General features: G+C 40.3%; 1 protein-coding gene and 1 non-coding gene across 2 annotated transcripts; one reads left to right on the plus strand and one right to left on the minus strand.

Moving 5' to 3' along the window:
• Window positions 1–900: 900 nt before the first annotated feature.
• LOC148800615 (small nucleolar RNA R71) lies at window positions 901–1,007 on the plus strand. The gene has a single exon (XR_016071056.1). It is a non-coding gene; the product is annotated as a small nucleolar RNA R71 (small nucleolar RNA).
• A 39-nt stretch (window positions 1,008–1,046) lies between these two features.
• LOC148800616 (uncharacterized) lies at window positions 1,047–1,421 on the minus strand. Its single transcript, XM_088903803.1, has one exon. The coding sequence runs from the start codon at window positions 1,419–1,421 to the stop codon at window positions 1,047–1,049; it is 375 nt and encodes a 124-aa protein (XP_088759929.1).
• Between the last annotated feature and the right edge of the window lie 10,525 nt (window positions 1,422–11,946).

Below are 11,946 nucleotides of genomic sequence, written 5' to 3' on the forward strand. Positions count from 1 at the left end.
TTTTTACCTGTCCTCTTACTTTGCACATCTTGCTTTTGCTCCAGCACTTTCCCACTCCTTAGTGAAATTGCTTTGAGCTGCTCCCTTGGATTAGTCTCAGTGTTGCTTGGTGAATTACCTTGTTTCCTAGCCGAAACAGCATTAGCTAGTTGGCCTATCTGCACCTCCAAGTTGTGAATTGAAGATGAATGGTTCTTTGCAATTTGATCAAATTTAGCTTCCATCCTTCTCTGGGCCTCATCCTGGATGCTCATCTTTCTACTTATCATGTCTATAAATTTATCCAGCTTGGCTTCAAAAGAAGCTAATCTGTCCTGCTGAGGAAGTGACTGGAATCCTGGTGGTCCTTGCTATCTAGGCATGCTGTTGTTTTGGAAACTGGAACCGCCAGCATTGTTGTTATTTCTACTCCATGAAAAATTGGGGTGATTTCTCCACCCTGGGTTATATGCGTTGAAGTAAGGGTTGTTGACATGCCTTCCTTGGAATTGATTCCCCACAAAATTGCATTGCTCAATAAAATTTCCACCTGCAAAATTAAAATTTCCAACACAATAGTCAGAACAAACATGACCTATACCATTACAATACTCACAAATTGGTTGCATAGAAATGTTGATGGCATTGGCTTGCATGTTCATGGTGCCCAATTGCTTGATTAAAGTTGAAATTTGAGCCCACAAGGATGCTATGGAGTCCACTTCTAATTTGTCTCCCTGTCTAGGTGGATTTATCCACTCGGCTGGCCACAAATAATTATTAGCTGTCATTTCCTCTAAAAGATCAAAAGCAACATCTATAGTTTTCCTCATCAAGGAACCTCCTGCAGCAGCATCAGTAGTATCTCTAGTAGTGCGAGTGGCTCCATTGTAGAAAGTCTGAATCAAAAGTCCCTTAGGTAAGCCATGGTGAGGGCAGCTTCCCTGCAAATCTTTAAATCTTTCCCAAACCTCGTACAATGATTCATTCTCAAATTGCAGAAAAGTAGTGATGTCTTTGATGATCTTTGCAGTTTTAGCTGGGGGAAAATACTTAGCCAAGAAAGCCTATGCTAGCTGTGCCCATGTGGTTATGGAATTTGCTGGTAGAGAATTTAACCATGCTTTAGATTTATCCTTCAAGGTGAAAGAGAAAAGCCTAAGTCTTATAGCATCATCCAAAACTCCATTGTATTTGAGGTTATCACAAAATTCCAAGAAATTTGCAATGTGAGCATTAGGATCTTCATTGCCTATGCCATAAAATTGCACACTTGATTGGATCATTTGGAGTAGAGCTGGCTTAATCTCAAAGTTATTGGCATTAATGTTTGGCCTTGCAATACTCTGTTGTGCACCATGTAGCCCAGGAATAGCAAAATCTCTAAGAGTTCTCTCATTATCTTGTCGATCTGCTTGGTTACCTCCATTATCCTCCGCCATCTCTGAAAACCTTCCTTGCTGAGCTTTCCTGTTTTCTCTAGCAAACTTCTCGATTTCAGGTCTGAAAGGAAGAAGCTCAGGTTGTGAACCTCGAGTTCTTCACATACGTCGAAACACTACCTAAAGAAAGAATGCAAACAAACAAAGTTAGCTAAAACTAATAAAGAACTACGCTTAAAATCAAGAGAAACTAAATTAATTCTAGTGTTAAATAAAATTCTTTCCCCGGCAACGGTGCCAAAACTTGACCGCTGTCCGCAAGAGTACGAAGTCGTGCAAGTAAAATAGAATCGTTCCCACGAGGAATAAATTATTTAGCCACCTATTAATTTCTTCTCAACTTGTTTAAAGCAATAATCAATTTGGGTTTGTGATTTAAGGAATTTAAACTAGCGCTACTAATTAAGGAAATTAAATGACAAAAACCTACAATTTGAACAAAATCAATAACAAAGTTGCTAGGGATTAATCCCATCACGATCATCAAGATTCAATGTCAATAAAATCTCACGAGGGTTGTTATATTCCAAGGTGTTTCCTAAAAGCACTAGTCAATCTTTCACAAGAGTCGATTAGCTAAACCTATGCTCAATTAAATGGGATTGCAATGAAGGGGATGAGAGATCCATCCTATGGACGCCCAAAGATTGCAGAATAAGGGAGCGAATTTCAAAAATTTTTCTCTCCCTTCAACTGGGAATCGCATTCCCTATTTAGAAAATCATATTTTCAAGGATCATTCTTGAACCTTAAACTGAATCAGACCTGAACCAAAAGGAGTAGGAGAGAATTATACCTGATACGGAGAAGTAGTATCTCCCAACGGAGGTGTTCATGCCCAAGGAAGGATCCAAAAACTGCTCCCACTGAAGATGGCCCAGTGCAGGATGGAGCAGAATCAGCAGTGTTCTTCTCCAAGAACTCTGTCCTTCGCAAGAATCAGCAGGATGGTACGTGAGCACAGCTTCCTTTCAATCATTTCTTAAAGAACTGATGTCAAGATCCTATCTTGACTTCTCCCACAACTGGAGATCGAACTGGCAAACAGGGCAGCAAGAACAGGAAGGCGGCAAGAGAGTATTCGCAGGGTGCAAAATTCTCTCTTCTTGTTTTCAGCACTAAAGAAAATCTGATGTGTGTCTCTTAGGCTGCTGCCCCTTCTTTTGTTAACCTAAAAGATCAGCTCCTAATCCAATTAGGAGCAGTTTATCCAAATATTTGGATAAGACTTCTCTTTAGGTGATAGGGTTAAACCCTTATCTTATCTGCAGATTAGATTAGCTTTCCCCTAATCTCATTAGGAGGTTTCTAGATCTGAATAATTCAGATCTGGACTCTCTGATGGATAGGATTAAGACCCTATCCTATCTGCTAATCCATCTTAGAATTCGCCCCTTTAATTAACTAAATTAATAGCCCAGTTCGAAATGGGCTTTAGGCCCATTAAGCTTATGTGCTCACTTATCCTTCCTAACTGCTGCCCAGTTGGGCTTCCTTGTATGGCGTAGGACCCAAGCATTGATCTACACATCAGCCACATGGGTTTGGCCCGGCCTTTGTTACAAGTCCTGGTTGAATACACTGTTAAAGACAGTGCACCCCCTGAAACCCATCGAATGGGCTCTATGGGCCCAACACTTACCCTAAGTGGTCCCTGGGTCAAGTCACCTTGTAACACCCAGGGACTGTCGGCAGATGCAAGATTAGCCCATCAGATATTATCCTCAATGGTCTTACACTTAACCTCTCAGCCCATAATGATCATACACTGCCCGACAAGAGAGGACCTCTCCCTCGGCTGCAAGGAACAGTGTTGCACTCTCTGCTTATATGGATCCCGGGAATTAAAACCTTATTGCAAACATTTTAGAAACCATAATATATATATATACTTTTATATCTCATATAAAATATACTTTGCAAAACAAATCTCAACGGTTGAAATCGGCTGCCGGCAGTCTTGGATTCCATCAGTGAGAGTGCATCCCCAATCACTACCTTTGTCTGATCCTATCACTATGATCACCCACTCAGATGAATTCTCGGAGTGTCCCAACATACCTAGGTTTTGACCCCCGCTAAGGATCTCACTGATTGGTACATCAAAGACAGCCCGATCCGACACCTAGTGCAGTATCATAATCGAGTCTAGGGGTCGGGTGTAACTTTTGAGTTTTGCCCATCAATCTCCAAGGTCCAAGGCAATACTGGAAATCTGGTCCAGTTCAAAGATTCAATTAATCCTACACTGTATGTGCCTAGGGTCTCACCCTGGCAGCTGAGATAGGCCACCCCAACCGATTTGGTGGCACCACAGTGTCAGCCTTGTCAGGATAGATCTCCCCAGACTAACCCACTGGCTGTGAACATTCTAAACTAACACGAGTCTCATTAAGTGTCCAGGTTAAGGGTATTACACAGAAACATACCAAAGGAACATGAATCAAATATGCAATTTTATTCATTTACAATAAACTCATAAAGTACATCATTCTGATTGAAGCTAAGGGCATACAAAACTGTGTAACATGCAATCAATGAATTCACATTCTTTCAATCGGAATCCTCTTTGCATAAACACAAGCTGTTAATACACCTACAAGGAAATCCTACCAACGAATGATATCTCTACCTAATTATTGGTCGAATAAGGGTTATTAGTTCCACCTCAATTATCATCTCCCAATGAATAATCTTGATTAAAGAACAAATCATTGGTGATCAATCAATGATAAGTAATAAGCATAAATAACACAATATAACAAGAACCTCATCGATTTTATTAATGAATGAAAATCAATGCATGATCAGGTATTAATCCCTAACAATAGAAACTTAGCCCCTCATGATGTAGTTAAGAACAAGCAACATCCAATATCAAGAGTAAACATGATGTTCCAAGAGAAAAAGAAAGTATCTTGCAACTGACCTCTTAATCTTGGCTCAAGAATCTTCAATCTTGTCTCCATCCTTGTTCTCTTGTGTTTTCCCTTTTTTCTTCTCTTCGAATTGAGTGTGCTCCGTCCCCCAAGAAGATCTTCTCCTCCTCTCTTCTTCTCCTGTTTGTTCTTCAAGGGTCCGAACTCTAATTCTTTCTTTTTCTTTTCTTTTTATACCTTTTCTCTTCAGCCCCCCTTCCTTCTCTAAAGCTAGCCGCCTTTGGAGGCTCCCCTTGGCTGCAGACTGGGCTGCTGCTCCTAGTGGGCCGAACTGTAGTTGGGCTGTTTTCCTTGATGGGCCGAACTGCTATTCGGCCATTAGGTTTCAGTTGGGCTGCAGTTTGGTGTGGAGCTTTGCACTTTAGTCCCTGATCTTTATCAGCTTGTCCCAAATTGGCCCAAAACTTTCATCTTTGATGATTAGTTACCTGAAAAGTGACAAAACATCCTAATGCATTAAATTGACTCATAAATACCCAAATTAACCATAGAATCTCAACGATTAAACCTAAAAACACCCCAAATTATTATGAATAACTTAAGTTTATCACTTCAGCAACAGTCCATTGCTAGATTAGAAAGCCAAATAGGACAGCTAGCCAAAGCTAATGCAAGAGAAGTAGGGCAAGTATCGAGTCAATTGGTTGCAAACCCTACGAATCAGCTACCGGGTCTTTTCTCCACAACAAATTTAACCACCTCCTAAGAACCCTCTGTTCGAAAATGCCAAAGCTGTTACAACCTTAAGGAGTGGGAGAATTTTCGAAGACCCGTATGAGGAGGAGAAAATTGAAGAAGAAGAAAAAGAATAGGAAGACCCTAAGTTAGGGGGAGAAGGAGGAAAGGAAACTTTAGAAAAGAACCTTTAGTGAACCAACCTATGGTCCCCTTTCGAATTGCACTCACAGCTAGGCCGTTGCGAAAGAAGAAAGAGATTCTTAACAAGAAGATCAGGGAGCTCTTCAAACAAGTCCATATTAAACATCCCTCTTCTTGATGCAATTCAACATGTCCCAGCCTATGCCAAGTTTTTGAAAGAGTTGTTCACTCAAAAGAGGCTGCCACAAGTGTCCCCACAAAAACTGATGCTCTCGGCAGACATTAGTGTGGTCCTCTTAAACCAACTGCCCCAGAAGATGAAAGACCCGGGTGCTCCTCTCATAAGCTGTGTCATCTTTTGAATCACCTTTGATCGGGCCCTATTGGATCTTGTGGCTAGTGTAAATCTGCTTCCGTCCATTATCTATGAAAGGTTCAGGATTGGTGAGTTAAAACCTACCCCGATAATTCTATAACTCCTCGAGGTGTTATCAAGGATGTCATTGTCAAGATAGAGAATTGGTATTTCCCTGTAGACTTTGTTGTCCTCGACATGGCCCCAACCGAGGAACTGAACCATAACCCGATAATCCTAGGACGGCCGTTTCTAGCAATGGATAATGCAAACATTAACTATAAATCGGGAGAAATGGGCATTTCATTTGGGGAGCAGAAGGTCCAGTTAAATGTTTTTAGTGCCACTAAGTATCCAAACCTAGGGGAAGATGAGTGCAATGTGGATATAGTGGACGATCTTTTGGATGACTTGTCTACCCCTTGGTTAGCCCAGTCTGAGCCCTGTTTGTATGAAGAAGTGAGTTTGAGAGTCTGGATGGAAGAAGTGAATGAATACGTTTGGCTGAAGACGTTTAACTTTGCGCTGGTTGGGAGGAAACCCAACATAGTTTTCAGTTGCTTTGCTTTTAGGATTAGAGTTTTTGTTTCGTGATTTGAGACCAATCGGCAGACCTGGAACCCCTTAGAAAAACCCTATTGATTGTTCCCTTTGGCCCATGTCCCTTTGCATCAGTCTAGTCATGCCATTGGGGACAATGGCACTTAAGTTGAGGGGTGAGAAAAGAGAGAAAAAAATGTTAAAAAAAATTGATTGAGAAGCTAAGCCTTTAAATATGTAGAATTAAAATTTCACTAAAAAATAAAAAATTCTTTCCATTAAAAGAGATTCCCAAATAGAAAAAGTTGAGGAAACTGATAAAAAATATTGAATTTTGTAGAAATTGGTAGCAAGTGATAGGAGTAAAAATCGGTCTTATTTGAATATTGTCGTAACCATTTAGAAATTGGAAAATACTCCGAAGTTTGCCCCAGCCAAGATGAGAAAGATGGAGAAATTAAACAAAAATTCTTCAAATTGTTAGAAATAGTGAACTACCTTGAACAATGTTGTAAAAAAAGAAAAAAAAATGTTAAAAAAAAAGAATAAAAGGTCAATGGACACCCTAGACTTAGTAACTGGGTCTCTTCACCTAAGTCAAGTGTCGAGATTTGTGTCAACTGGAAAAGGGAATGCCAAAGACACTTACCTAACACTTAGTAACCAGGTCTCTTCACCTAAGGCAAGTGTCAAGATTCGCGTAAAACGGTGAAAGGTAATAATAAAAATAAGTGTGCATATCAAGTTCAAGGGTAGAAATCCACTATCAAAAATGATAAGAAGAATACCCACCTGATTTCAAAAATCAATCTCATCTTATCAAGACAGTCTGCAAATGGAAGGGTAAACAAGATTTTTAAGCCATGTTTCTGTGATATTCAAAGTAGGACAGTTTTACCCCTTAAACCCAATGATCAATACAAAATTTGAGAATTTTGGAATCAGGATACTTGTCTAATTTTGTGAGAGATGATCTTGCAATGAGAATGATCTCTTTACTCAGTGTAAATAGTAAGGCAGCATTGCTAAGGGACTAGAAATGGTTAAGTTGGAGGGTGTGATAACTCTGTATTTTGATGCCTTAGGGGCATCATTTCAGGGGTATTTTTGGCCTTAGAATAGTCAAAGTGTGCCATTTTCCCAGTGAAATTCAATGTTGTGACCTCTAAGGGTCTCTGTACAACTTCTGTGGAAAACTAGGGAAGTTACATGGCTGAAATGTAGTTTTTGGGAAGTTGGTGTGAATTCCAGATTAGAGAGGGTGTATTTTTTGTTAAAAACTGAGAATAGGAGGGCGCCTCATATCTACTAAACCTAGAATGGAACCCCTCCTATTGTATTAGCATGCTCCCCTCTCATTTACAAAGCCTAAGGCACCTTCTAGCTCATTCTTTTCATCCTTAGCAAACCCTAGCCGCCCCTAGGTGCTCAATCTCCACCCTCCATCCCTTCTAATCTCCACCTTCCGAAGTAATTATCATCAACAAATTAGCCCATACCAAACCTTGTCATCATTCTCTTCATGTACCCTTGAACTTCTTCAGATCAGCCTTCCATCTTACCTGGGGATAGAATCTAATCCCATCTCAGGAGCCCTTGGGTCCTTTTTATAGAGAAGGATGGACACAACTAAGATTCGAGAGAAAGAGGGGGTGGCAGTTGGGTTTTAGCATAGATATGGGCGCGCGCCCGAGGGTATGTAATGTGTTAGACAGTGAATGCCCTTAGCTCCAATCAGAATGATGTACCTTATGACATTTAATGTAAATGATAAAGTACATATTTGATTCATGTAATTGTGGTGTGCTTCTATGTAAAACCCTTAAACTGGACACATATGAGACTTGTGTTAATTTAGAATCTTCACAGTCGTTGGATAGATCTAGGGAGATTTATCCTATCAAGGCTGACACTGATGTCCCACCAAGTTGGTTAGGGTGGCTTGTCTTAGCTGCCAGGGTGAGGCCTGAGGTACATGTAGTGTGGGTTTTCTTGAAACCCTGAACTGGACTAGAATTCCAGTATTGCCCTGGACCTTGGAGACAGATGGGCAAAACAGGAATGTTACACCTGACCCCTAGACTCAATTATGATACTGCACTAGGTGTTGGATTGGGCTGTCTTTGTATGCCAATCAATGAGATCCTTAGAGGGGGTCAAAACCTAGGTTTGTTGGGATAGTTCGAGAATTCATCTGAGTGGGTGATTATAGTGACAGGATCAGCCCCTTTGTCGGACAAAGTGAATGATTGGGGATACACTCTCTCTGATGGAAACCAAAGCTGCCGGCAGCCAATTTCAATCATTGAAATTTGTTTTGCAAAATATATTTATATGGAGATATACATATATATATATTATGGTTTCAAAATTTTTGCAAAAGGTTTTAATTCCCGGGATCCATGTGAGTAGAGAGTGCAACACTATACCTTGCAGTCGAGGGAGAGGTCCTCTCTTGTCGAGCAGTGTTTGATCATTATGGGTTGGGAGGTTAAGTGTAAGACCATTGAGGGTAATACCTGATGGGCTAATCTTGCATCTGCCCACATTCCTTGGGTTTTGATAATGTGGCTTGACCCAAGGACCATTTACTGTAAATGTTGGGTCCATTAAGAGAACATGGTGGACTCAGGGGTTCACTGTTACCTACAGTGAATTCAGCCAGGCCTTGTAACAGAGGCTGGGCTGAACCCATGTGGCTGATGTGTAGATCAATGTTTGGGTCCCACGCCATACAAGGATATCCAACTGGGCAGCAGTTTGGAGGATAAGAGAGCACATGGACTTAATGGGCCTAAAGCCTAATTCAAACTGGTTTATTGTGATTAATTAAAGAAGGGGTGGTTCTGGGATTTAGATCAGCAAGTAGGATAAGGAGTTATCCCTATCCACTCACAAAGTCCAGATCCAAATAAAGATTTGGATTAGGAAACTCCTAATAAGATTAGGAGAACTGATCTTTATCTACAGATAAGATAAGGGATTATCCTTATCTCTTAAAGAGAGTCCAGATCCAAATACAAGATTTAGATTAGGAAACTTCTAATGGTATTAGGAGAACCTCTCTTTAAGTCTATAAATAGAGGAGAAGGGCAAACCCCAGTTCATCCCATCAGATTATAGATACAAGAGAGAAGACAGCTGCAGTTGGATTGATGTCATCTTCTGCTCTTGCCTTCCCCTGTTGCTGCTGCCATTGCTAGTTCAATCTCCACCTGTAGGAGTGATCAAGAAAGGTTCTTGATATCAATTTTTGGAGAAAAACTGATCTAATGTCATGCTCACTCTCCCTTGATCAAATTCTTGGTGAAGAATCAGGTTCTTGCTGAAGGACCACCCTGCTGATTCTGCTCCACCCTACAGTTTGTCATCTTCAGTGGGAGAAGTCTTTGGAGATCTCCTTGGGCGTTAACACCTTCATTGGGAGTTACTACTACTCTGTATCAGGTATATCCCTCTCCTACCTTTTGGTTTCTGATCTGGTCTGGTTTAGGGTTCAAGATTGATCATTGGAAATGCAGTTTTCTAAAATAGGAAATGTGATTCCCAGATGTGAGAGAGAGAAATTTTTGAAATTTCGCCCAACCTACTTGCAGGGTTTGGCTATCGATATAATGGATATCTCATCCCTTCAGTGGTATCAGAGCCATGTTCAAATCTTGAACCAAAATTGATCAGATCTGAAACTGTGCAAATGGGCAGAAGGCATTCTACCCGATTTACGCAGATAAGAGATTTTCTGGGAAATCGGTTCCCAGGTGAGGGGTTATTGATCTGAAATTAAAACTTTATAAATCTGAATTATATTTAGAATGGTTCTTTATATTTTTCTTGATTTATGGGTTGTTCGTACGGTGGAGATCGGATTCTTTAATGGCACAAGAAATCTGCGCTTTGTAGTTCTTTTACCTTCTGGTCTGTAATTAATCTTTTTTTATTTTCTAGACTGCATGTATAAGAATTCAATTTGATGTAATATTAATAGAAAATTAGGGTTTTTCTATTTTATTTCAATCAAGATCGAAGCTGATTGCGCAGAAGGAAGGATTTTCGTAGATTAGGGTTCGCCCATTTGCAATTTGTAGTTTGAGAAACTACAAGCTGCGAACTAACCTTTGTTTTGTAGGGTAGAAGATCTACGAACAACCCTTATACTGATTCTTGAATGTCTTTTATCAGTAATTTAATTTCAGATCAATTCTTAAATTAAAATCTTGAATTAAAAATCAAACCCTAGACCCATTTGAACCAGATTGGACCAAACTGGTTGGACCAAATCTGTGGTTCGATGGGGGCTGTTCTCAGCCCTAAATTTTCACTCTTGGATCAAGGGATTGATAGTTAATTGCAAGATCTAATTCGGCCCACACCTATAAAGCTCAATTTTAATGTGTTAAAACTGCTTAAGCCCATTAATTGCATAAAAGCTATATGGGCCGAACTGCTCTTTGCTATTCAGCCCATATAGCTAGATAATATTAATCAATAATATTATGGATTATTATGGGCTTTAATAATGGGTTTTATAGATATTAATTAATTGGATCAATTTTATCCCTGCATGTGATGTATGGATGTGTGATGTGCAATGTTCATGGGCCATAAGTACTTGGCATTCACGAACATGATGGGTGAGCACTCACTATACAGAAAGGTTTAACCTAAAATGGCAATGAACCTTGTCTGATAGAGGCCAAAGGGAAAACTCATACGATGAGTGGATATGATCCTTCACAGAAAGGTGATGGGGTTATGCAGTTGAAACAGTTGGCTCCATGCACCCTATGTGATTTTCCACATTTTCAGAGACATAATTCGTAGTCTCCGTCACTGAGATAGGAGGAAAATCTCGTAGATGAATAAATAGAAATGGAACATAGATTAAAAGCCATATCTATCTGGATAACATGAATCAAATTAGGTTGTGGACTAATATTTGTTTTTTATTAGAAATGGCAAACGGAGAATTCACTATACTGTTGGACGACAACAAACTTAAGGGCCAAAACTATGCTGATTGGTATCGTAACCTTATGTTGGTCCTCATTTCAGAGAAGTTAGACAAAGTAGCTAAGAATCCTGCCCCGGAGCGTCTGGGTGATAGGGCTTCTGAGGCCCGTAGGAGGAACTATTAGGAATGGGAAGAAAAAAATTCCCTAGCCCACTGCTACATCATAGCCTCCTTGGATAATCTGATACAACGATAGTTTGATCAGATCGAATTGTCCAAGGATATATTGGATAGTCTGAGGATGATGTAGGAAGAGCAGAATCGTTCTACTCGACAGAAGTTCTTGAAGCAGTTCATGACCGTGCAGATGTCCAAGAACCAACAGGTTCATGACCATTGCCTCAAGATGATGGGTTACATTGATGAACTTGAGGCTCTTGGATCCGGGCTTCACCACGTCACAAAGTTTGACGCCATCCTAAATTCTTTGCCTTCTTCCTTCAATCAGTTCAAGATGAATTATAACATGAACAAGCTAAATGTTAGCATCCAAGAACTCAGCAATATGTTACAGAGGGTCAAGGAACTGATTAAGAAGGATGAGCCCAATGTCATGCTTGTTGAAGCTGGCAAATCGAGCAAGAAGACGAGGAAGGCAAAGAGAAAGCCTTAGAAGAAAGTTACTAAGTCTAAAAAGCAGAAGAAAGATAGAGCATTAGATGCTTGTCACTCCTGCAAGCAGGCCGACCACTGTAAGAGGAACTGTCCTTAGTACCTGGAATCCAAGAGACAAGGTAATTTCAAATCCTGTGTCATCGAAACCAATTTGTTGGTAACTTCTGGTTCCTGGTGTATTGACTCCAGGGCTTCGACTCATGCGTGTAACTCACTATAGGGGTTCAGGATAAGCAGAAGACTGAG

This window comes from Nelumbo nucifera, chromosome 4 (assembly GCF_055504915.1).
Source record: "Nelumbo nucifera cultivar China Antique chromosome 4, China Antique-T2T, whole genome shotgun sequence".
Lineage (NCBI taxonomy): Eukaryota > Viridiplantae > Streptophyta > Magnoliopsida > Proteales > Nelumbonaceae > Nelumbo > Nelumbo nucifera.

Excerpts from the sequence above, each read along its gene's own strand:
- LOC148800616 (XM_088903803.1), bottom strand. The coding sequence starts at position 1,421 with ATGGCGGAGGATAATGGAGGTAACCAAGCAGATCGACAAGATAATGAG.